At 37.4% G+C, this 26,871-nt stretch overlaps 2 protein-coding genes across 2 annotated transcripts; one reads left to right on the forward strand and one right to left on the reverse strand.

Annotated features, from left to right (window-relative positions):
• Positions 1-5,888: 5,888 nt before the first annotated feature.
• CCDC152 (coiled-coil domain containing 152) lies at positions 5,889-18,713 on the forward strand. Its single transcript, XM_041489311.1, has 8 exons — positions 5,889-5,975; positions 7,046-7,151; positions 13,404-13,472; positions 14,532-14,596; positions 16,063-16,165; positions 16,870-16,997; positions 17,923-18,009; positions 18,563-18,713. The coding sequence occupies exons 1-8, from the start codon at positions 5,889-5,891 to the stop codon at positions 18,683-18,685; spliced, it is 768 nt and encodes a 255-aa protein (XP_041345245.1). The 3' UTR covers positions 18,686-18,713.
• A 32-nt stretch (positions 18,714-18,745) lies between these two features.
• Positions 18,746-26,364, reverse strand: LOC121365265 (selenoprotein P). Its single transcript, XM_041489309.1, has 5 exons — positions 26,110-26,364; positions 24,422-24,625; positions 23,126-23,338; positions 21,427-21,544; positions 18,746-20,580 (listed from the first exon to the last, which is right to left on the reverse strand). Exons 2-5 carry the CDS (start codon positions 24,610-24,612, stop codon positions 19,918-19,920), a joined length of 1,185 nt encoding a protein of 394 aa, XP_041345243.1. The 5' UTR covers positions 24,613-24,625; positions 26,110-26,364; the 3' UTR covers positions 18,746-19,917.
• Between the last annotated feature and the right edge of the window lie 507 nt (positions 26,365-26,871).

The following is a 26,871-nucleotide window of genomic DNA, read 5'->3' on the forward strand; positions in this document are numbered from 1 at the left end:
TTTATGGCTATAGATACTGTTTTAACAGGTATATTTGCTCATAAACATAGATATATTTATTTATATATTTATCCATTTAAATGTGTTCTACTATATTACTATACTTAATAATGTGGTAGGTTGACCCTGGCTGGATGACAGGTACCTACCAATGCTGCTTTATCACTCCCCTCTGCAACTGGACAGGGGGGAAAAAAGTGTAACAAAAGATTCATGAGTTGAAACAAAAACAGAGAGATCACTCATCAATTATCACAGGCAAAACAGACTTGACTTCAATTTATTACAAATCAAAACCAGGGCAGGATAATGAGAAACAAAACAAATCTTAAGAACACTTTCCACCCACACCTCCTTCCTTTCCCAGCTCTACTTCCTCCCCAGCAGTGCAGCAGGGAGACAAGAACGGGGGTTATGGTCACATCACCACATGTTGTTCCTGCTGCTGCTCAGAGAGGAGTCCTTCCCCTGCTTCAGTGTGGGGTCCCTCCCCTGGGAGTCAGCTCTCCATTAACTTCTCCAGTGTCAGTCCTTCCCATGAGCCACAGTCCTTCACGAACTGCTCCAGCACGGATCCCTTTCCATGGGTGCAGTCCTTCAGGAACAGCTTGCTCCAGTGTGGGTCCCCCACAGGGTTATTGGTCCTACCAGCAAACCTGCCACACCATGCCAGAAGCCTGCTCCAGCATGGACTTCCCACAGGGTCACAGCCTTCCTCTGGGCATCCACCTGCTCTGGCACTGACCCCCATGGGCTGCAGGGGCACAGCTGCCTCACCAGGGTGTCAGCACGGGCTGCAGGGGAATCTGCTCCAGTGCCTGAAGCACCTCCTGCCCCTCCTCCTGCACTCGCCTTGGTTTCTGCAGAGCTGTTCCTCTCTCATATTCTCACACCTCTCTTCTCTGAGCACAATCACAACTGAACAGTAACTTTTTTCCTTTATAAACACATTATTACAGAGGTGGTTCTCCTATCCCTGATGGGATTGGCTTTAGCCAGCAGTGAGTCTGTCTTGGAATCAGCTGGCACTGGTTCTGCCAGACATGGGGAAAGCTTCTGGCAGCATTTCAAAGAAGCCACTCCTGTAGCTCTCCCCACTTTTCCCCTGCTACCAAAACTTGGCCATGCAAACCCAATACAAATAAACATGTATATGTATGCATTTTATGTATATTTCTGCTTTCATTGTTTGGACAAATTTAAACATTTTGGAGAATGCAACAGAAATGGGTGCTTCTATACCAAATACCCTTTCTGACAGCTTTCACCTCCTAAACCAGAAGAACAAATCCTTTTGTCAAAAAGAATATAACATCAAACAATACACTGATGCCCCAGATACATGAGAGTACAATTTATTGCACCATCTTATTAAGCTGCTCTGCAGTCTGACACAAAAGGCAATGTGATACTCTGCTAAACACTGGTATGAGTACTCTGGCAGTCCAGAGCAGGTTAAAACCTATGCTCTTCCTTCTGTGTGTTCTTCAGAAAAAGACAAAACAAATAATTTTGTAAACTGCATTGAATTTTGCAAAGTTTAACAGAATCTGACACATCCATTTGAGATGGCTAGTGTTGTAGAGAAGGATGTTAAAGACCATCAAAATGGCATGAAGATCACTAAAACACTGCTGAAGCCCATGCCTAACCATGGGATTTTAAATGTACATAGATTGTGCTGTTTGGGAGAAACAATATGAAACAATGTCTTGTCACAGGTCTTTGGTGCAGCAGTTTCTCTTACAGGGATGCTCACAATGGCAATAAAAGGCACCAGTGTTTTCCAAATGTGTTAGAAACTCTCTGTATGTTGCAGTAGGCATCATCAACTACCTGCTGATTTCCTGCCTAATACACAGTGGATATCAAACATTTTTTCAGTGACCACCAGACTCCTGAACTGCTTTGCACAAGAAATTACTGCCCTATAAAAGGACAAAAAAAATTTAGAATGAACTCTAAATGAACTGCAGATAAAAATCTCATCTTTTGGAAGCATGCAGTGTTAAACTGCTTATTTTAGCAGCAATATTTTAAAAGCTAAAACAAAAGAATATTTGCTGACTGTTAAACCTTTTATAAGCTAATTGTTCTACCCCTGGCTTATAGACTTCATTCCATGGATTTCTGTGTCAAAATCTGTCAAATTTGTCACATCGTCTCTGCCAAAATCTATCAAATCTGTCACATTTTCCCCTCAATGTTTATTTTCAGCATTTTTGCCCAGTCTGTTCATAGTAATCACCTTCCCAGAAGTCAAATGACATATTTACATATAGGTCATTTAGCATAGCATTATTACAAATACAACCTGTGGATACTGAGTAACATTTTTGTGTAATCATAAGAACTGGATTTTAGTCTTCACTTCCGGTCTTCCATACAACAATAATACAGCTAAACAACACAAAAACCAGTCTGTGTAATATACTGTGTTTTACTGTGTGGTAAAAAGCTTTAGTAACCAACAGCAGACTTTTTTCTAGGTCTAAGAGGAACATTAATTGCTGTGATTAACGACTTTATTAACTTTAATTACAAATTTTTTATTCTAGAAGTACCAAATCTTTTGAAAAATTTGTGCAATCTACAAGGACAACTGAAACTGTGAAAGATGTTTTGTAGAAACTGGTATCTGAAGCAGGGAAAGTGAGCTAGAAAACGTGAGTAGCATGTACCGAGTTCCCTGGGTACCTCTTTCCCTATTAATATCTGTCCATGACACACTTGGCACTGTGTCCTTTCCCCACTGATATCTCAGCTGCAGACCTTCTATCCATGAAAATTATTTTTATCAATTTGCCTAGGCAATGTCCCAGTGCACACAACCAACCCACAGATGTTCTGATAAAGCAGCTGCCTGCCAAACAGCATGTGTGACCGTGACTGGTAGGTTGTTATTTCTCTGGGTGTTTGCAGGCACATCTTCTGATTTGCACAGCAGACAGTTCTGATCATGGGGACAGCACCAAAAAGTATTCAAGATGTAACATCTTTCCACTCTATTACTGACAAAAACTGTTTATCTGAGAAAGCTATGGAGTATTTAGCATTTTGGACAATAAGTCCATTTATACTCTACAATCTCAGAAGATAAGGGTGTAGGTCTCAATGTGTATGTCTTGAACATGGATAGCAGGAGTGCTGTGGAGCCAAGAAAGGACAGCTGGTAATAACACACAAGAATTGTTGGTAATCACTAAGGATTGTTGGTACTAACACAGTGTGAGAAAGAATAACATGGGGCTGGAGAAGGGGCCATGTAGAGGCAGCGCAGCACTTTACCAGGACAAACATTGTTCCAGTTTCTGGAGCACAACCCAGCACAGGACAAACGCAGGAATGAGGCCAAGAAGTGGGCATGGACTGTAGGGGAGAACAAGACCACCAAAGACCCAGAAGCTCCGCTCCCTTCCCTTCCCTTCCCTTCCCTTCCCTTCCCTCTTATCCCTTTAGCCCCCTGCCATGTGCTTACAGTAGGTCAGGAGCTGACATGCTGTAAAACCCCTCCACACTTTTGAAGACCCGCTGACTTTTGTTGTTCCGTTCAACCACAAGCATTTATGAAGCTTGCCTACTCTCTTCTGCTTAAGGGTGAAATGTCACATACCAGAATGCAGCTTGGGCTCCAGGAAAGTAATTATAAGGCCTGTTTCTGTAAAAAACCTAGGCCCATAAAGTACACTAACATCTGTCTAACGAGGACACTTCCAAGCTTTCAGGGGGAGCCCCACGGCACCTGAGGGGCGGCTGTAAACACGGGGGGGGCCGGCCGAGCCCACCAGCGGCAGAGGGGGGAGGGCGCGCCCCCTGCAGGGCGGTGGTGGTACGCTCCGCGGGCGGGGCGGGGTTTCCCGCGCTCCCCTCAGGTGCCTGAGGGCAGCGGCGTAGGCGGCGATCGGCGCAGCACGGGAGGCACTGACGTGCCTGCTACTGAATAATTCCTACATTCAGTTAATATCTCTCTGTCTATCTCTCACTCTCTCTCTCCCTATATATATGTTTCACTGCCATGTGCAGCAAAAAATCAAAAATTTAACTTTCAAAACGGGACCATCACCTACAATAGTTTCAAAAGTGATGCTGGGAAAGCATGAATGGCAAGGGGTCAAAGAGACATTAAAAGAAGGTGTCACTTTTGCAGCAGTCAAACCCATGATTTAAATCTTTAATTTTTCCCCAGTGACATAAATATCGTTCAGAACAGGAGTGGGAGGTTTAACAAAAAATGCCTTTTGAAGACATAATGTGTAATAGTAATATGCACAAAAATAACAGTGATGAGTTTTCCTGCTGGAAAAAAAATACAACATTAATAATATAACATCATTTTTAATTTGCTGTTCCAGTTCAGCAGGAGTTTTGTACCCAGTGGTACTGTTGCCAACTGCTGAGCACATCCTGTCTTCCGAGAAAACAAGTGATGCCATAGAATAAGGAAACACAGAAACAAAACAGCTCAACACAGCAGCTCCCTGAATTCTATCCTCTGTCTAAATGTGGAGAGTGGAACACAGTTTTAAAAGTATAACGAAAAAATGATGATTGACAAATATAAGATACTGCCCATGATAAGGATTGGAAAAGTCAAAGGATCAACATTCATAGTGTACATTTAGATTATCAACTAACAGAATATTAATATTCTGTTTAATATTAATGGTTAATTGTTTTAAAAATTTGAGTCCTGAATACATATTTAAAACCGCAATTTGACAAATCATTGCATGGTAGTAAGTTCCAAGTTATTAAGAATACTAATTAATTTTTTAAAAAAACATTAATTTAACTAAGAAGCATTACTTTTTCAAAGTTTACTATATTCTGTTAATTTAAAACTGTTAATTTAAAAAACTGAGCTTTGGCTTATGAATTAGTTTTAGTCTCACTGAGGAAGGAGTGGGCACAAGGAAAAAATATTAAACACACAGAACCAGTATCTTACTGCTTTGTTCAAGAAGTTACATACACACAAAAGCTTGTAAATATTGAATGACTGAGAAAATTACTCAGTTATGTAATTTTGGTTTCTGCTTAGTGTTGTGCATTTACCTATTTCTGCCTAACTGTACTGCAACTATTTCTGTCTGGAAACTCATCCAGTTTCTGGGTAGTGAACATATTTTAACTTGTGGTTCATCTCCCTGATTGCAATTTTTTTTATTATTTGTAAAAAGGCTGTTCACACATTTCCACATAGAAGTGGTAATTTTGTTTGGACCACATGGTTTACTAGCAGGTACTGGAATTTTTGTCTCATGGAGCCTGATGTTGAGAAATAGTTTGAATATTTTTAGAAGCATTCATGTTGTGTATTTCAGATCCATCTTGCAAATGTATGTTGAAGATTTTGTAAGTAGAATTTATAAAAATAGGGGTTATGTTAAAATCTGAAACTATGTATGCCTTTCAAAATACTGTCTTTTTATTCAGTAGCAAGGTTTGTGTGTTGCACTGATTTAACACTTGTTGTTTATAAGAAAGTATGTGAGTACCTTTAAACCTGAGTAGCCAAGTATTAGAACATCTACACAGGTAAAAGATGCTGAATTAATATGTGCCTGGTGCATTATTCTGTCTATGGAAGTGAATCCAGGTTAACTTTTTAAATACAGCAAACTTTCCAAATTCAACCACAATATATCAGTTTGGCAGGTATTGTTTGGGCTTTCTGACATTCACTGTATTTCCCAGAAATGCAAGATCTTAAATAGGCTGAAGTTTAGCTTCAATGCAAAAATAGTTTGAATTTTAAAAACAATCTTCTTTGTTCTTCTTACATTTTTGCCTAAGAATTTATGTGGTGTGAATGATAAATATATTAATTTATAGATCTATTTTTTACATATATCTAGTGATCATTTGATTATACGGTCCAGAAATAAATGAATCACAGTGATGAAGAAACTATGAAGAAAACCAGTGTAGTGAACCTTGATAAACTTTTATACGACTTCTCAGAGATAGAAAAGGTAAGTGAAGAACGTAAAAAATGTTGAGACTGCCATCTATAATTGTTGTGTGATATTTTCAAAATATTTTTGAAAATATTAAGCTGTATCAGCTCTTTAAGTTGTATCAGCTTAGTGTTATGCCTTGCAATACTAACTTCAATTGGAAAGGTGTTTGTATTGACTGTATCCTGGAGACACAGGAGTGGATTCTGAGTGAAATCTGACAAGCCTTTGTTTCTGTGCTACACTTTTAATCATCCAGAGGCCAAATTGGCTTTCTCAGGAAGACTGTGGAAGATGGTGTTGAAGATAAACTGCGTTACACTGCTTTCACAGAATCACAGAATCGTGTGGGCTGGAAGGGACCTTACAGACCACCTAGTGCCAATCCCCCCACTGCTGTAGGAAGGGACACCTCTCACTAGACCAGGTGGTCTAGTGCTGGGGTATCCTTTCAGAAGTTGTTCCTTGTTCTAGAAAAATGTCATTGCCTTATCAGGAGCACGAATTCCTACATTTCATATGCATTGAGCTTCCTTTCTCTTATGTGTATATAATTTCTTAAAAAATTGACCCTCTGAGGAAAATCAGTACTGTGTTTCTTTTTAGACTGATGTTGATCAGCTTTCTGCTGATTTCCTGGTCTGCAAATCCATACTAGAGGTAGTATAAAAGGAGCACCTGAAATAAATTTAGCATTTCTTATTATACCAGTTTAGCATAACTTGTATACCAGTTCCTATTCCCACATACTGTTCAAGTTGTTGCTCTGCAAAAGTGTTGACAGCCTCATATGCAAAGCAGTAGAAAGAACCTTGAAGTGGATTGATCCAGACTCTGGACTACAAGACTGAGAGGAAAATAATTTATAACTCATGATGTAAGTCAGCATTCTTAGTTCTGCAGGGTACTTGGAACAGCAAAGGATCTCAAGTCTAGTATCATTCTTCACTATAAAGAAATATACTGAATGGGAAAATATTACAGGCTTGGTCTGCAGTATTGTTGAATTGTTAAATTTTTTATTCACTTAAAAGTCAAAAGTTCAAACATGTTAATTTAACATTAGTCCTTCTCCAATTTTCTAGAAAATATCAGAAATTAATGATGCAAATAACCTACTGATTCATCAGCTGGAAAAATGTAACAGATTACTAACATTAAGCCAATCAAAGGAGGAATCAGTAAAAGAGGGTAAGTTATTTTATTAGAGAGGTATGATTTTTTCAGGTATTCAAGAAGTTCTGAGAGATGTTTCCATTATTTTCAGCCATAAAAAATAACATAGCAAGGATCTAAGATACTGTGTGAAAAGCAGTAATGCCTAACCTTGAATAATGTAATGAAATCCATCTCATAGTAAATATTAATATTCATATTAATTTTATGAGGATTCAGACTGTTCAGTGGATGCTAATAAAATGTCATTTACCATTTATAGGTGGGAATGATAAGGCTACATAATTTAATTATAATTATTAATGATCATAATTAAAGAGTTGTGAAACAAAGGAGGAATTACAGGGAAAACTATAAAATTAAGATTAGTTTTATTCTAGAACTGTTTTCAGATGAGTATTTGAAATGAGAAACAATATCTAATGCTTAGCACAGATTTGTGGTTGCTTATTCTTCTGTAGTTTGTAAAGTAGCTGAAAGGGGCATCTTTTGTAGGACTTTCATCTCTGGGAAATCAGCCTGCTAAAAATTTGGAAGCAAGGTAGGAATAAACTTAGTTTCACACAGGAGGGAGATTGCCAGTTGGGTTTTATTTCAGTCTTCACTGGGACTTGGATAATTTGGCATAATCAGGAACTAAGTGTTGAAATTGAGCTATTGAGTGAGTGAAGTTTGCTTATGATGATAATCTCTTCAGATATACCAAAAACTCGTAGTACAAGATGACAGGGGAGATGGAGACCAGTAGCAGTACAAATGGGAGGCATTTTGTATAAGCAATGGTCGATGTTAGTTGGCTGCTTTTCAGGAAAGAGATCTTGGTGTCCTCTAAACAGTTCTCTTGAAATATTTGTATTCTCTTAAAATATCAGTAGACAAAGAAGCAATACACATACAGTGTAGGTATGATGATGAAAGAAAAAGATAAATAAGCATTGTGACTGTAAGGTCTGTGATTTTTATGTCATGTTCTGGTCCACACATCTCAAAATAGACAACAGCAGAACTAGCACAGGTAACAGAGAAGGAGGCAAGGCTTGGTATTGCCAGGAAGGAGAAAGGTACAAGGAATCAGAAACTACTCCTATAACAAACACCATGGATGTAGGGGCATAACCATGCAAGGTTCACTCCCACTGTGCCCATGCAGGGTTGGCCCAGAGAGGACTGCCGTGGTCAGCCAAAAGTCTACATTACCAAACAAGTATGTACGGATGAGAGTGACTCAGGAGGCTGAGTCAGAATGCAGTTCAGAAATGGTAACAAAGGCCAGACTCGGCCCAAGGATCTCTAGTTAGTACCAAGTGAAGAGGCAGATCTGATATCAAGTCAGGAAATCACTCTTTAGGTGATGACCAGTGTCTAAGTGTGTGGCTGTCACAACTACAGCATAGGCCAAGGGCAAAAGCCTCCGTTTACAAGCAGCTCCCTTGGGAAGAAGGGATGGCTATTTCTGAATCTGCTGCCAGCCTTTTTTTCAACATCACCATCTGTACTCTTTCTAAGATGGCCTTGTGCCCAGCCAAACACCCAGAAGGTGCATGGGGGAAAATGCACCTGTGACTTTCACAGGTTTGATCTCAATTTTGGGACATCTGAGGGAAGACTTTGGTTGGTTGGGAATTTTTTCAGCCAAGACAAAGAATAGTGCTGATATGAATCATAGCTGTAAAATTCTGAATGGCACAGAGACACTGATTACAGAATAGAATATTCATTTTCTAATGTAATAAAAAAACAAATGGAAATAAAACATGTATATTGATTTAAAGCTAACAAAAGAAGGAACTTTTCCACGCATTACAAAATAAAGTTAAATCAGTTCCACAGAAGCCTGTGCATAACAGAAATATACTTAATCAAAAAATAATGGAAAAAAACAATGGAAAACAACAAACTTTTTAAAAACAAAGATAGTATCTCTCATTGTCCCCTTCATTCTGTGTTTAGGAAGTTGAGAGGATGTATTAATGATATCTTTTATCTAGCTTTTGTTAATCTTTCCTGAATTATCTTGTAGTGTATATTGTGAAGTGGCATCGTGAGCTGGATGGAACATTGGTTTGAGTCAGAAACACTTGTTTCTCTATTAAGCACAAAAGTCAGACAGTGCAGGACAGTCACTCAGAAACAGAAGAGGCTTCTTTATTGATGAAACCAGAAAGGAGTGGGTTTATACAAAACAGTTTGTAAAAAAGGAAAGGAAAAGGTGGACAAAAAGAAGAAATAATTCTTACTATAGAACCTATGATAGAAAAAGTAGCAGAGAAAGTGAAAGAGACAACTCTGGAAACCAGAGCTGCTGGGATGACTGCAACAAGAGGAATGGACTGAAAACAGATCAAAGTCAGAAAAGAGATCTGAGCTTTGTAAACAGTATTGCCTCACTTTCATGAGATAAGAGAGAAATTATTTGGTGAGATAGTTACGCTGATATAACTGAAAAGAACAGCCTCTGGAGCTTCTTTCAAAACACCGGATGAAAAAAAAGAAGTGTGGGTGGCAGAAGTCCAAGTAAAAAAGCCAGAGCAATCAGCCTGAAATATGAACTAATGTTTCAGCAACAGGGATGGTCAGGAAAAAACAAACCTCAACAATATTGAAGTAATAGGGATAGTGCAGATATAGACAGGAGGCAGAATTGCTGTAAGACAAGGATCCTGGTCAATGAGTAAGCGTAATTGCAGAGATATTAATAACATTGACAAAAACAAGTGAAAAGCAGGAACTTGGAACAATGTGAGACATTCAAGAGGTGCTTCTGAAAGCTGTTTGATGATAATGAAGTAAAATACGAGTAAGAGGCCAAAGGGATAGAATGTATTTAGAAATTAAGACAATTATCATGGCTGCTCTGTTAGGTTAAGCTCAGAAAGGTTGTGGAGTCTCCCCCACTGGAGCTATTCAAGAGCCATCTGGGTGCAATCCTGTGCCCTGTGCTGTGGGGTGGCCCTGCCTGAGCAGAGAGGTTGGGCCAGATCACCTAGTAAGGGCCCTGTCTGTGGTTCTGTGATTCTGTACTTACCAGTAAGGTAAACTATTAGATTAATGCGCTTACCAATAAGGCAGACCTTAAAATATCAGGGCATGAAATGCTTGTAAGTTTATAGTTTTGAACTGTATTCATTACTAGGTGCTCATAAAGCAGAGTTTCAAAAGAAATGGCTTGGACAGAAAATTGACATAAACTGGGCAGAGACTGTCACAGAACCTTCAGGTAAACAGTTAACATGTTACTGGAGATGAGCAGAGCCTGTGAATAGTGGTAGTGACATTAGGAGTATTTCAAAAGGATGTGAAAAGCTGAAGCAGTGATTATAAATTAGTAAGTCTATAACATTTCTAAACCTTTCTTTTTTCTTTTTGCAATTGATAGAAATGGTCTTTGCACTTTTATTAAATTGACCTTCCACACTGACCCTTCAAAAGAGGTCATAGCATATGTGGTATTCAGAGTATTCAGAGTATAATTCAGTATTCAGACTCTGAATATGTGGTATTCAGAGTCAGAGTACTAAAACTTTTGCATCTAATAGTTAAATTCTTTATAAAACCTTTTGAAAGGGCAAAGCACTATGGGATGAAAAGAGACCCCCAAATCACCTTTAATATTTATGGGGTTATAAAGGGGTCCTCTGCAGCACTGGAGAGGTGCCAGGGACCAAATGCAGCATTGATACTTTCAGTCTTTACTCTGGCAATAGTTATCTGAACAGACTGTAGTCATGAAAATGGCTTTTATAGAATGATATGGCCAATTATGGCTTGGAAAAAATATTTCTCCTAGCCTTATGTCTCAAGCTGTTTCCCAGAACCCAGCTCAGCCACAGCTCCTGAAGTATCTTTCGAAGAGTTGGTCCAAAGGTGACAGAAGTTGCTTACAGCAGAGGAGCAGGAAGAAAGATGCTGTGGAAGGATAGGCTGTTGTTCCACCTACCCTGAAGCATTTGTGGCTACTAGTGGTAGTGGGATGAGGAAGTGGAATGTTATCCTGGCTGAAGAACACTTTGTTTTAAGAAACAACAACAAGAAGTTTTAAGAAACAACAGCAACAACAAATATAGTATTTCACACCCCAAGACATCTCCAACAAGTGAGAACCTGAGGATGTCCTTGACATCCTTGTCAAAAGTCTTTCCTAGAACTGTTTAAGCTAAAAGAAGATTGGAATTTTATAATAAATGAAAAAAAAAAAAAAAGAAAGAAAACCTCTAAAAATCAAGGGAGAGGACAGTGAAACACTTATATCCAAGATAAGGTGGAAAAAGAAAAGCAGCTTGGCCTGTGTATACACTCTCTGAAAGGTCATAAATTAACTTCATTTTCTCTTGGTATGTTCTTTGCTAAACAAAGATGAGATTCAAAAAACCAATTTTTGTTTTGTGTACATCATTGCAAATCCATTTTAGACAGGTACAAGTCTGACATCTTTGTTTTCTACTCCTAAACCTTTTCTGTGGTGGCTAAATAGATTCTTGTGATGCTACAGTTCTAAATAAAATTCTAATGTAGTTTGCTAAAACAAAGCAATCACATTTTTGCCTGTGAAACACTTAAGAAGGTTCTACTTAGCATCTTCAGGGTTGTGTGTTTGTTTATTTAGCATTTCTATGGTGTTAAAGGAAAAAGTGGTTGATATAATTGCCTTATAAAATAATCAATTATAAATGCAGATGAACACTTATGCTGTTGTCTTTCTGCATGTAGGTACTATACCTTACAGGGAATGAGCTACACAGGATCCATAGCAGATGCTGTGACAGTGATCCACAAGGCTGCAAACTTTAAGAAAAATTCTGCTTCTTTTCCTTAATGTAGGCAAGCAAAACTTGTGGGTTCCCAGGAATTTTTTTCCAGTCGCAACTTTAAGTACAGTCTTGGGACTGTACGAAAGAGTGGCTTACACTTTAACAGTTGTGATTCTTTTTAAAGACTAGCTGGTGCTCTGGTGTTGACTCAGATGTCTTTCCAAATTGTACATGAATTACAAGCATCTGAGTTATTTTCCATACATTTTCAAATCGGAGGAAATTTGTAGTAGAACTAGTAGGTACGGGCATGCTGATCCCGTCATTCCGACTTTGAATAGGATTTTTCCACAGTTGCTTTTGATCTGGCACAGGAACTGACGGGCAGGCAATGTTTCTGTGCTGCTCGTGCTCCCTCTGCTGTTGTTTTTGGAAGCACGGAACGGGAAAAGGTATCTGGCTAACGCACTCGGCTGCATGAAAAGCAGACTTGATGGAAGATCAGGCTGACTGTCAAAAAGACTGAGCAGAAAACTGAACCTGTTAGCTGGGATCTTAGTTCATCTTCCTCACTCCATTATTTGTAATGTAATCTTTAGTGATATGATAGACAGTTTTCAAAAAGGCTTTAGTTTGATGAGATGAGTAACTGTTATTTAGCAAACTTTTATGTGTTGTGGAAATTAAAAGCCATTTAAGAAATGCAGTGGTACTCAGGAAAGAGAAAGAGAAGTTTTAAAAGTAAACAACCTCAGTTGTAGAGCCTCCACTGTTCTCAGTCTTTGACAGTTTTGTGACTCTACTGACAAACTTACAATGAACATAAGGGATAAAAGTCATATTAATGAATTAATCCTATATTACAGGAAGTACACATGGTGTTTGAATATTAAAAACACAGTTTTAAAAATAAAATTATGAAATACAACTTATGTATGTAAACTGATAAAAGCTTGCATGTATTTTTATTTATTTTCATTTATTCTGTTGTATAAAATGAGATAATGGAGGCATAGCACATATTCTGAATCTCTCAAAGCTTATGTTGAGCTATAAGATGAATGTTACATGCATCAAGAAAGGGGTAAAAAGGGGTGAGAGATCGCAATAAGTGGATTCTTTTGGTCTTGTTAAAAAGAAAATTGGCAAAGAAATACTGTCAGAAAAGTAAGTCTCGGTTTCATTAAATATATCAAATTGCTGGAAGGCTGATATGGAAAATTTCTAGTACTGCCCAGAAAACAAAAATATATTTGATTTCTGACTAGAAACAAACATATAATACTTTTATGAAATTGTTTGTATTGCTTCATAAAATTGATTTTAATCAAGCATCAAACTAAAAGCTAAAATTAAGCAGTAACCACCTAATAATAATCTGAGTAATTTCTACAGTCAGTAAAAAGACTTAGAGTAATATTTAACCAAAATTATCATAAAATATTTGATAAAATTTTGTAAACAAAATGTAAATTTGTGAAGACACTGTTAAAAATGCTGGATCTTTCATTTCTTTCAGAATGCAGTGCTCTACAGAATGTGATAAAGGGTCTAACACAAACCATTGAAAACCAGTGTAACGTGAAAGGTAAAGGCAAAAAATGCTATTTTATATAGGTGCTGTACTGTAATTTCGAATAAGCAGGCATTTAATTTTTTCATTTATATTTACTGATTTATTTCAGACACAGAAATTTACTGACAGGCAAAAAGAAACAAAAAAAATTATCTAAAATCAATCTTGTGCAGTAATAAATGTCTATTGCCATTATTGCCATAGTTTACTTAGTAACTGCCTCCAGGAGGTTATTTTAGTCAATAGCTGGGCTTTCAATTCATTGTTGCATAACACAGGCAATTTTACAAAAGGTGAGAAAGTATCATTCAGCTGTTGGATTGTAGACTATTCAAGTGTGTATGCACATTTTTTATCACTTTGTTAAACCAGAGTGCCTTAATCCTTAGTTTATAATGTTATTAAATGTTATTGCTGTTATCTACATATACTTGAAACTAATTTATACAAGTACTAATTTTTACTTGAAAAAAATATAAATATTTGCTATATCTTTATACTGAAGCTCAGCAATACACCATGAAGTTAATTTTATAATTAATTATTATAAATTATATGCATTCAAGGCATATTTGCGTGTATATTAATGAATCTCTAACATTTTAAGTATATTGATGTTTTTAATACTCCAACTGATATTAATAATAAAAAAAACCCCTATTTTCTTTAAATTCTGTGTTTGCATACTGTTTTCTGGTTTTTGGGAAACAGGTGCTTAAGAACTTGCATCTTCCAATTTGAAACTGTTGTAGCTATTATAATAGTCTTTTATTTTCTGAGTCGAAGAACTTTGCATCTAGATTTTCTTGAATGCATAATTTATCAGAAGACTAAAGAAAGTTTAAGTAGTAATACCAGGTAAATATTATGATTAAAATTAAACTATGATTTTTCTTGTTAAAAAATGGAAACAGACAGTATGTAGTTCTGTAATGATGATTATACTGTCAAAAAAATTTCTCAAAGTTCAGCCAAGTCAAAAAATGCAAGTAATTTCCTTATTCCTCTTTCATGCTAAAAAAATTATCAAAATGTACTTTTTAGTGTATCATATAGTTTTTGTTTATGTAGATGAAAATGATAGACTGAAGGGAACCATTCACATCTTGGAAGATAAATTAAAGACTTGTGAAGAGGTATGTCACAAATTATCATTCTTTAGGTAAAGGAATAATACTACATCTCTATTATGCTGTATGTCTTTTTGTTTAGGATTTGATATTGATACTCTTATTGGTGCTCTTCTGTTAATGTTTTTCATGTGTAAAAAGAGAAGGGTTGTTCTCATGACAGTATCCATGTGAGAAGGTGTTAGAAGAACTAGGAGGTTAAAACTCATTGGTGCTGAGAACTTGGGCTCAATCTAAGATGCACTTGGGTTTTTTTTAGCTGTGTTTAGCTTTAAATTCAACTTTACCTTCATTATTCTAATCCCTTGCACTAAAATAATTTTTCATGTGGAAATAGGGTTTTCACACTGAAGATGTCTGGTTGTGCTGCCAGAGATACAGGAGTGGTCTGAATTTTGTCCTGTTTATTCAAGAATAAATACTACAAAGATAATAGGTCTCTATTTCTTATCTGTACCTCATAATAAATTCCTTATATGATCTCTGTACTTTGTATCTATGGCACTCATTTTTGCAAAGGAGGTAAAACCAGCAGCACTAGTCATAGTTCTCTGTTTTCATAGTTCTCTGTGTGGAGAGTGCAGATCTGTTTTCTATTTAGGATCAGGAATCTCACTGATGATTCCTTTGCCTGTGTTTGTGCTATTAGTTAAATATTAGTACCAGTAGAGCTATTATTTTGACTCTTTGAGTAAAAACTGAGTAATGTCTTCTGAAGGATGTGATAAATTATTATTCCACTCATTATACATGTGTGAGCACAGTGGGACTTCCTAGTGTCAGTCTGAAGGCGCCTGACTATGTCCCCATGTACTGATCCCCAGTCAGTGACTGCCTCGGTGAGCGCCGCCAGGCATTGCTCTGGTGAGTGGCCATCTTGTCAGAGGGCTGCAACGAGAGCTTTGGAGTCAGCACCTCGACAGTGGCAGCTACAGACAATTCCTTGAAAATTCTGGAGTAGTTATTGGAGTAAATTTATAACTGGCATCTTCAAACTTTGAACATCAGTGCCAGCAGCATTACTGCTGCTGGTATCACTGATGTGTCTACTGCTGCCAGCATGAAGTTGTGGAATCCTTTGTATAAGCAATACTAACAAAATTCACACTTGAATCATGCAATCCTTGAGTCAAAAATCCACAAAGGTGAAACTGTAGTCCCTTAACTAACTGCATCATTGTGTCAGATCCTGTTCTCAGGAAAGGACTATTACCTCTCCATTTGCCTGTTCTCCTAAGAAGTACAGTTTCTAATTTTACATTAGCAGATAGTTGTAATACAATGAAATCTGCATTATTTTTTCATCTGTGGACTTCAGCCAGACTGTGTAAGAAGTAAGTGGGCATTTAAATTTGCAAGATTGAGGATAATGAATTATAGAGTACTGTATATTTTTACATGATGGTTGTGCTTTGCAAAAGGCTAAGAGCACAGAAACTGCAAGATCTTTATAAAACATTTTACATTTACAGGAGTACAAAGATCAAATTGAGAAACTCATGACAGAAATTAAAAACAAAGAGGAAGACCACAAATTAGAAATAACACAGTTGAATTGTGATACAAGGAAAAAATGTAAGTTCTCTGAAGACTGAATGCTTTAGCAATGTCACCTGTAGATGCTACGTTTTGTCTAGGATAAATACGAGTTCCACTTCTTAGTGGAAACACATGAACACTAGAAGTGGGCGGTGTTTAACGGAAATTTATCTTTGCTGAAGGCAGCAGAGAGTGGTAATGAAGCAATAGTACAGCAACACAGGATGAGCAGAAATTCCCAGGTAGTTAGAACAAATGCTGGGAATGTGGGCATAAAAATCAGAAGGAATGAAATTTTCAGTTAAGTATCAACTGGAACCTTGCTTTGAACTGTAAGCTACGTTGCTGTTCAAATCTTCTATCTGTGTTCAGGAGAGCAGAACATTATTTTCACAAATAAGTAACACTTCAATGAGGAAAAAACTGATTTCTATGTTCATTTGCTCCATTAGAGATATAACCTTAAAAAGTAGGATTTTTTTGTCATCCATATATGTGAAAACAAGGAAAGTTTTTGTAAATTATGTGCCTTTTTTAAAAAGACACCATCTTACTGGTGTCTTTTTAAAAGGACAGTGTGGTTTGGATATAGTTTCAGTACGGTTTTTGCTTGAATTGTTTTCCAGTGAAATGTTGGCCTGATGTTCAAGAAAGTTTTAATATTTGGAAAATGATGTTAATTTTTCATCTATATAATTTCATCTATTATAATCATAATTTTGGTGTTACTGTGTTGTTAGTTGAAGTAAAAGAAATGGAGTATAGAGAAGAGAGAGAAAAAAAAGAACTGGAAATATTAGAGCTAACTAGACAGTTGAAAATTCAAAATGAAGAGAAGCAGAATGAAATAATTAAACTGCAGATAGAGGTATGCATTACAAAGCTGACTTAAAGATGAACATTGGGTAAATTTCAAAGAGACTTTGTAGTGAAAAATATTAATTAGTACTTAACAAAGTAATACGATGGAATCTAGAAAACTTAATTATTTATTGTCTTTATGAGGATCAGTGGCAGGTGCTCCCTTCCACAATGGTAACTGGCTCCTGCTCAGGAGTCAAGTTCCACCTACTGTATAGGGAGACTGAAGGTTGCTGTCTTCTTGTTGCAAATTAAGTTACTTAGAAACAGTTTTCGATCTTGAGCTATTAAAAAATTCATCAATGTTTTCTGCTTAACTTTTTTTAAAATTTCTGAATGGTGAGAATATATATATTTTTAAATAAAATTCCAATAAAAATTTCTAATCCTGCAGAGATTTAAGACAGAGCATTCAGCATGTATTTAATTGCTCATGTTTTAAAACACTCTCATTGCAGAAGGAATTAAGGAAATACTTCAAACCTTTCACACATCAAAACAGAAATAAGATATGGAAGTGTTCAGGCTGACTTATCCTTGGAACATAAGAGAAGAATGATGGTTCTGAAGGATTTTAGTATCTTCTGTATTTTCTCTTCCTGTAGATATGTGGCTGAGAAGCCTTCAATTTTATTCTTTTTTTAGAAGCATCTTTTTTATCTACATGGTTTTAGTTAATCATATTTGTAGTACTTTTGCAAAATTTTGGGGCTTTTTTTTATTTTTTAAGAAATACAGCTTGTAACTGCATTCTTTTTAAAATAAACATAAGTAGCCTTGTTTTCCTAGACTTAGTAGAAAGGCTTACTGCTACTGCCCTCAGGTAAAAAAATGCAACCAATAAAAAGTGAAAATTACACTTGATATATTCAATACATCTTTTTCCAACCCCCATTCATTATCACTGTTTTGTCTTTGCCTGATTCTTTCAGTTCAATGCTAAATTGGCAAGAGCTCAGGATAAAACCACCAAGTCCTTTTCAGAGGCTTCAGTCTTACCACAAAGTATCTATCGAAGGGTAGGTGCTTTCATAGTGTGTAGCACACAGATACTGTTTCAGGGTGTTTGAAGCAGGAGTTCTCTGGGGTTTCTCTCCATGTGTTCTCTCCCACACACCCCTCCCACCTCTACACAATTCAATTCATAGAATCATAGAATAATTTAAGATGGAAAAGGCTTTTAAGATGAACTCCAACTGTCATGGCTCTTGACATACTGATACTACTGCAGGCAAGCAACAATAAAAAGCAACATGTGAGGTGTTACTACAGAATTGTTAACCTGGAAAATTAAACTAGAACTGACATCACTACATCACTGACACTGATATAATATTCTGCGTATGTTTTTGGGGGTTTTTTTTGTTTGGTTTTTTTTTTTTTTTTTTTAGGCTTAAGACTTTGAGATGGCAGAAAACCAGGATTCTGGGGAAATACTTTTTGTAATTTTGTGATACAAAATACCAAGGAAAATATTCTTATTAGAATATATCTTACTTGCAGTAGTAAAATGTATTGTTACATAATTTTATGTGATGTTTAAGAATGAAGCCTTTGCCTGCACTTTTACAGAAGCTGCAGCATCTCCAGGAAGAGAAAAACAAGGAAATTGAAATTCTCCGAAACACGATAAGAGACTTGGAGCAACGTCTTAATAAAGGCCAAGACCTGCCCTTCAAACGGAGGAGATTCTGAGTAAATTACTTAAAGTATTTCAGTGTTTCAAATTCTGCATCTCAAAATAAAAACAAGATATGAAGAAAGTATGTTTTATTGAAAACACTCTTGTCAAACATTCCAAAGGCATGCATTCTGTGTACATTCAAAGCTACTCTCTTGCTAATCAGCATTCACAATAAAAAGATTCAGGTTTTGTAGGAGTAGTAATTTCCCTATTAAACCATCATTAATTATGGTGTATGCTTTCATAGCAGTTTTCTTTTCATGAATATTCTCTTCTTCATCCAGGAATTCTTCAAACAACTGGATTTACTTCCATTCAGTTAATCAAACATTAGGAATGCTAGGCTATAGACAGAGAAGTTATACAGGTTTAAGTAGTATATTATGTTAATTGATGCAGATTGCTAATTGATACAGACTTATCCAATTCAGCACTGTTATAAACAAAGATCAACATTACACCAAGATTAAACTTGTTTCATCCCACCCTCTTTTTGATTCTGACTCTCAGTTGTTGACACTACTTCTCACTTCAGGATGATCTAATTGATTTAGTAGGATTTTACGTGCTGTAGCAGTATTTATTAATGGACCCTCTTACTGCATCTAAGAGCAACAAAGCTCTTAGCTTTGTTAAGAAAGCTTTGTCAAAGTGAAGTATATCAATCTGTTACTTAAAAATAAAGCAGTTACTGTCTGTATATTACATTTTTAATATGGAATTATTCTGTCACATTGCTTAGGAGTAAGTTTTGCTTGTACACGATTTGTATCCCCAGGTTAGAAAAAAAAAAAACAAACTCAACTTTCACATCTATTGTCTTCTTAATAAAAAATGATTAAAATATCTGTCTTGGTTATCTTCTGTTCTTGATTGCAAAACATCAGACAGGAGCCCCTAGGTCATAGTTTATGCTCCTGTCCTCACAAATGCAAGCAGAAACATGTTAGAAGAGAAACAGGAAAGACAAATTAACCAAGAATGCAGACACCTTCCCAGTGGAACTTAAAAACAAACTAGGGGTCAACCAAATTCCTTTAAATCATGACACTTTTCACTGATGGAATTTGACAGATATTCAATCATTCTAAGAGCACTGCTCTAAAATACACTTCTGTGCAATATACCCATACCTGTCAGCATAATCTTGAATTTGGGGCAACAAAAACACATAATCTGTTCATTTTTCTGCTCTGCTCTACATTAACTGAGTTAGTGTGACTCCCTTGTTTCTGGAAGGTGCTTAGTTTGTTTTTCAGGATCAGTTCCTTGCCTTTTCCTGTCACTGTCAGGTGTCACTAGTTTCACTTGCTCCTGCTGGTGATGAATGTCAGGCAGCAGAGAGCAGACGGCACTGTCAAGACTCAGTGACGTCCTCTGCTGCCAGCTGCCCGTGTCACCTGCAAGAATTTGGTAGTGCTCCACGACACTGTCAGGTGACAGAATTCCCTAGCTCTTCAAACAGAAGGTGTCGACAATGACAGGATCAGCTACTAGAGGTAGAGTCTGATCCTGTCTGCCAATTTCAAGTTAACTGGTTTTTGCAGATGGTTTTCCCTTTCTTTCGTAGTTTTTTATCTTGTGGAATTTCCACAATTTCTCCTGGAGGGGCAGTGTCTACGTGCTCCTGACTACCTATCTGATCGTGTCTGTGGCGGCCAAAGAGCCTGTGGCGCCAGCCGCTGGGAGGATGATGTCTCTCAGTTTCAGCAGCAGCCTGGTGGTTCTCGTGTTTGGGATCACGACTGCCCTTCTGATGGTGATGGTGGTGGTGGCGGCGGTGGTGGTGTCCATGTCTGTGTGGGTTGCGATGGGAATGCTGGTCTGTCGGCTTGGATTCTATCTCTGACAGCTCTTCAACTGCTTTTTTAGTGATGTTTTCACAAACACCATCAGTATCAGGCTCCTGCAAAAGAGATGCTTGCATTAAGTACAGGGCACTGTATTCAATTAAACTAGAGGTAAAGTATTAACTGACATTTTTGCAGAGCATAAAAGGCACTTTTAAGTTATTTGTGCTATTTTGCTGAACATATGAACATATCAAAAATAGCCTTGTGCTGTCACACCACTGTCAACTAGACAGGGCTTTTTAGCAATTATCATTCCAGTAATTGATAATAATAAGTATTCTTATCCTAGATCCTACATCTGACCTGTCTGTGGTCTACATTTAGCCAGAATGCTGCACAATGGGATCAAAAATTATTATTTTGTTGAACTTCCATGAAGTATGTACATTTCTTGACAATCCTTCAAAGTATTTCTGGTCTTGAATGATTCATTAAAGAAAGCTACCCTTCTTTCATAATTTGCCACCTTGTATTATCACTTTTTTAAAATAACTCCTATAGACTGTGTTTAGATGCAAACTATAATGAATAGTAATGCAAGCCAGCTTGAGTTTGATTCCTGGGTTTTAAAAAAAATACGTACTTACCCATCCCACAAAATTAGAGTAGTTAATTGCTCACTACCTCTACAGCTCTACAAACAGAATTATTCTCCAAGATTTCATTTACATTTCTGACAATTACTTGCATTTCTATCAAGGACAGGAATTCATATAATCAATCAGTCTATTAGAAATCAAATCTAATTTGCTTAGAAAAATGTTTAAAAGCTATCTGCCAAGATGCATGAAATGTGTAAATTTGAAGTCATATATTTTTGGATTAATCACACTGACATAATTTTTAAGTACCAATCAAATCCACTTTTCTATTATACACAGAATGAGACAAGAAAATACCATGTAAGAGCAGTTTCCACACTTGTTTTCACAGTATGCAATCTTAATGGATTCTTCCACATACTGAAAATGCAGGAAGGAGTAGGGCATACCCAGATGATACACGAGACGGCCGCATCTAAGGAGAGAAAGAACCCTGTGGTTACAAATGCCTACAACCAAATCTCTCTTACGGTATCTCACTTTACTTAAATCAAACCATGCAAACTGTACAGTTCCACAGGGAGTGTTTCTGTTCCAGTTCACAGGAAAATCCTTACAAATTCTTGCCTGCTCACCTGCACTGGCCAGGATGAGAAGCACGATTGGCTGATGTGGTAGCTGCACTGCCAGAAGCCTGTCCTTTAGTGGCACTTGAGACTGAGAGAGTGCACTCGTTACAGACCCATTGGGATAATGAGAAGGGGTCTTTGCAGAGTGGTTGCTGCATTCTTACCATGTGTTTTTTATGCAACCTGACAGGTATTGTGACTGAGATGGGCACCGCGGTGCACCTGCATTACTGATTTATTGTGAATGGGGGGATTGTTATGGGGCCTGCTGGCCCCATGTCTGCACTTGAGGGTTCTGATATGCACTTGACTACACAACTGATCTGCTCAAAGGAGCTGGAGAAAATGCAGAACCTGTACACACGGGCAGCTTGTTCACTGTCAACACACAGTCCCTGGCCTTAGCTCCCCACATGTGGACTGCACATTTAGGACCAGCAGCAAGCAAAGCTTTCGTGGCTAAGGCACAGTAAGAACACAGACTCCTGTTCATGGATCACAGCCAGGCTAGTGCTTACCCAATTCATAATGTACACATACCCTGTGTGTCAACAACACAGAACTGGTCAACCTTTCAAATGCTCTGTGCAAGGTGTCTGGGCCCCCTCCCAGATGAAATAAAGCACTGTTCTGTTTGTCTGTTGTATGACATCAGCCTTCATTACTTGGGCATATCTGCTGCTGCAACATTCAAGATCGTTCATTCCACTGCTAGTTTCATCCCACAAACCTAATGTAGCTAATTTGCTTAAATTCATCACATTACAGAAAAATAATAACTTTCTAACTCTGTATTAAGCTTTTGTATGGCTTAGTATGAACTTGGAATGTTCATTACACTAATATAAAGTAACAAGGATAGACATGTTTCAAGAGTAGGATTTTTCAAGTAACTGCCATCATATCAAAATGGAAAAATTGGGATTTCAACTACAGTTCCTACTGCTGCTACCAAAATACACTTGTGACAGAAACCTATATCAAAAAGCAATTTTCTTCTGAAGTTTTAAGTTTTACCTAAAAACTAATTTTTCTTATGTCTACATGACATTTTCAACAACTCTCATCAAAAAGTTTCCATGACATAAAAGATTCTACTTTGATATGCATGGATGTAATGAAGTTATCTGAAAATAAAAACACTACAAAACCATGAATGTGTTACCAGATTTTACACTCACTTTTGTTCATCTACATCCACAGTAATTATAAAGAAAAAAATATTATTCCAAAATTACTTATGCAAAAGCAGATTTTGCTTTTGTAGCTTCATTTTTCCAGTAAATGCTAGCACTTTATATAGTTCAACTTAGAAGCTGAGCATGATGTTTTTGTTACTTTCAGATCAATGTAATAATACAGAGATTTGCAAATCATAACACAAAATATATGCAAATATTTTCCCATGTTTGTCTGTAAGCACACACCTGTCATAGATGAGAAAGTCATCCTTGTTTCCATTTAAAGTAGTCCAGACATCCTCTTGCTGCTCATCTTGCTGGTAGACAGTAATGTAGTCTGAAACACGTTCTTTTAGTAGGTGAAATTCCCTCCGGGATTGAGCTCCCTGATGGTTGACAATCACATACGAGATGTTGACCAATCCTTCATTCTCTAACTTTACTCGCAGGTCCTCCAAACTAGTGGGAATGTAAAGAAGCAAGACCATAAATCATTACAGAATCATGAGATTTGACACAAAAGTTAATATGCTCCATCTTGCTTTTATTACAGATGCATGATGTGGAGTTTCTTCCCTTTCATATTTTTCCCATGGAATTGCTCTAGAAATCTTTTATTTTTCAGTTATGGGAAATAGTCTAGAATGTGGAAGATTCTTTAATTTTTTTCTAAAATTAAGAACCAAACCAAATTACCTTGAAAGCCAAACACAAAGCCCACTTTTAACTTCGACGGAGCCACAGATTTACCACTGTTTTTAAATCAAATTCTTAATAAACTTGCAAAGCCTGTTACAATATGTAAGTTGTGCAGCCTAGAGGGGCAAACTAAGGTGTACTCACTGTGACTAAAATCCAAATCTGAAACTGGTACTATGAATTTTTAAGCCAAAATAATTTCACAAATCCGAAATGAATCAAAGATAAAAACTTTATGCAATTCCTGTTTGGCTCAGCTTGAAATTATTTTTTTATTATTACTGTTATTGTCATGATAGCTTATTATTTGCAAGGAGTAAGTTCTAGAAAATAGAGCACCAATGTCCCAGGTCTTGGATGAAAACCTAACCTTCCTTGAATGCTTCATAAATTTTTTGACACGACATTATTTGACAGGACCTACAGGTCTTACATAAGAAATCAGTGATCACTGATCTCTCTATTTCAGGTGAATCTAACCATGTTAAAGAATTGTGATATTTCTTGGCTTCACCATTTTTTACGACACTAATCATCTGTTGCTGTTTCTGTCAGGTGTTCCTGTGGTTTTGCTTTCATTAATGTCAAATTGGTCATACCATTTATTATGTTGTAAACCTAATTTGGAGAAGACAATCTGCCAGTCGGGAGTAGGTTAAGAGATAAAGAATCTTACCCACTGGCACAGAGCCCTTCTGCTGATAGTGAGCCAAGCCACTGGGTCACACATGCCAGCTGTGATGGTGGCACTTGGGCAGCTAGATTTCATGGAGAGCATCTGTGGCAGGGCACAGGTAGCATTCTCAGCTGGATAACACAAATCAGGACGAGATCCACGCTTACCTGGAAGCCTGCCGCAGGCACAACAATCAGCTAGCCTGGAGGAGAGCCACCACTGTCACCGAGCCTCGGGAGCTCCACATCGGGTCCTCCTCCCCAATACGCCATTCTGGGGGCTCCTGGCAGTTCTGGGTCTCTGTCCCTCCTCCTGGGAGGAGACAGAGGGCCAGAACTACCCCCAGACCTGCCCACATGGCTGGGCTTTACCTGAGAAGACAGAAAATAAATAATGTAAGGCCAATGCCTAAACAAAGTTCAGAATCTGAAATTCTCATAAGAAAACACAGCAGCATATTGCCTCCATTCAGTAAAATAAATAAAAAAGAGAAAAACCAAAAGAAACAAAAAAAGAAACAAACAAACTCCTCTAAGAATAAATCTGAGCTCTTTGTTTACTGCTCAGTTTCTTTGGTTTTTCAGTAGAGTTCCTCTATAATAGAGGTAGGTGTTTTTTCTTTGTGTTGCTTGAAGGTTTTTGTGGTTTTTTTGTTACTGTGTTTGAACAGCTACAAAGTAAACATTCAGAATAACTGGAATTTTTTTTAGTGCTACTAATCTTTCCCTTTGTAATTTCTTTTTGACCATTTTTAACACTTCAGCGATTTTAAAGTGGCCTTGTTTCTTGTTTTTTGAAATATATTGTGGTAAGCCAGTTTATGTCAGGAAGAATCTGAACCAGTTCACTCCAGTTACAGAGTAATTCCACTGTCTTAAAAGTATACGCAGCAACAGCGGATTTCAGTACACAGCAAGTACTACAGAACATAGCAGAAAATAACAGAAAATACTTCAAAAATTTTACAAGTCAGTCTGGAGTATCTAGATTCCATTGAGAAAAAGCTATGAAGAAGTTAGGCACCAGAAACAATTTTGCAAAAACCAGAAATGAAAACTGAATTTCAGGACTCCTCAGATCTTATACAATCTCATACGCATACTTAGTTCAGTTAACGTTTATGACAATCAAAGCACATAAGAAATTTTATAATTACCTTTTCATTTTTTTCCACTAACATCTCAATTTTGGCTTAAGCACACATTATCAAGAAATACTTAAAATTATAAACATAAAAAATTATAAAGCTGCTCCCTAACATGTCCTAGGCTGTGGAATTGTACAGTTTCACCACTTACATCAAAGTCTGACAGTGACCACAGAACGGTTTCAAAACAATAAATTCTGATAAATAATACATGTTCCATCCATCTTGTCATAGCCTAAAAGATTAATAATAATTGACCTTTTGAAACAAGAGTGATTTGTTGCTGCATTTGTGAAATCCAGCTGTCCCTGACAGTTCTTTCCCGACGTTCTAGGTAAAGTACTTTGAAGACTAAACTGTGATCCAGTGTATACCAACACAGCCTTTTTCCATTCTTTCCACAAATCGGGAAAGCAGCCTGCCTTTATATCCATTATGAACACATGAGACTCTCGTGACATTTTGATATCCTTCCTTGCCTTTCCAGCAGCCTTCTGCAGCACTGGCATGTAGTACCCAGCAACAGCTGTCCGCCCTGTGAGCTGCAGGAGAGCCATGGCATGCCTTATACTTCTCTTCATATTTCAACTTTCAACTTAGTTTCCAATGGAAATTTCCACAGTCAGCCTTTTCAGCCAAAGAAACAAGCAAACACTCTGCCAGATCTTAAGTCATGAAGCTCTTTCACAGCAAACCCAGCACACTTACCCTTTCCTCCTCCCCCTTCTTGGCAGCTCTGCCTGGCTCTGCTGCAGAAGGAAACAGCGTGGGGAAGAGGGCTGTGGTATTTATATGGCTCTTGTTTATCTCACTTTGCAGATACGGTTCAAAGTTCAGGGAGCTTTTTCTGAACAACTCTGCAAGCAAATGAAACCCCCTGAGCAAAAAGTACCCAAAATATTTCTCTATTAACTAATCCCAAGTGGAAACCGTTTATTGTGCATAATAGTGAAGCATTTTTACTATCATGACTTCAGATATCTTGTTATGCAGTTTGTCAGTCACCCCAGTCAGCTGGAGGTAGTGGTACAGTCAGAGGAGGGGGATGGGCCGAGGAGTTATTTTCTGAACACAGCGGTAACCACAGTGAGGGGGGAAGGTACTTCTCTATTGACAAAAACGCTGAGCTAGCAGTTTTTTTCTCATGTGCTTTATCTGGTATTTGCCTTAGAGAATGCTGTGCTCCGTCTGAGGGCATGTGCATACTGAGCTCCTTTGGCCCAGCTGCTCTTGATTGTATCACTCTGCTTTCAAACTTTTCTCTGTAGAACCTCCCAGTTCTTCAACTTCGTTGAAAGCTAGAGCCCAGAACTTCAGACATTTAAATCAATGTTGCTACATGAAAGTAATGAAGCTCTAGCTACTGGCAGTAGGTACCTGAGCCTTTGTATTTCACTATTATGTTTTATTAACCCCAGGATCGCCGAGGTATCTATGGACATCCAGGTTAAACTGTTTTCCTACTCCCTT

This window comes from Pyrgilauda ruficollis, unplaced genomic scaffold (genome assembly GCF_017590135.1).
Source record: "Pyrgilauda ruficollis isolate IOZ18807 unplaced genomic scaffold, ASM1759013v1 scaffold92, whole genome shotgun sequence".
In the NCBI taxonomy this organism is placed as follows: Eukaryota; Metazoa; Chordata; class Aves; order Passeriformes; family Passeridae; genus Pyrgilauda; species Pyrgilauda ruficollis.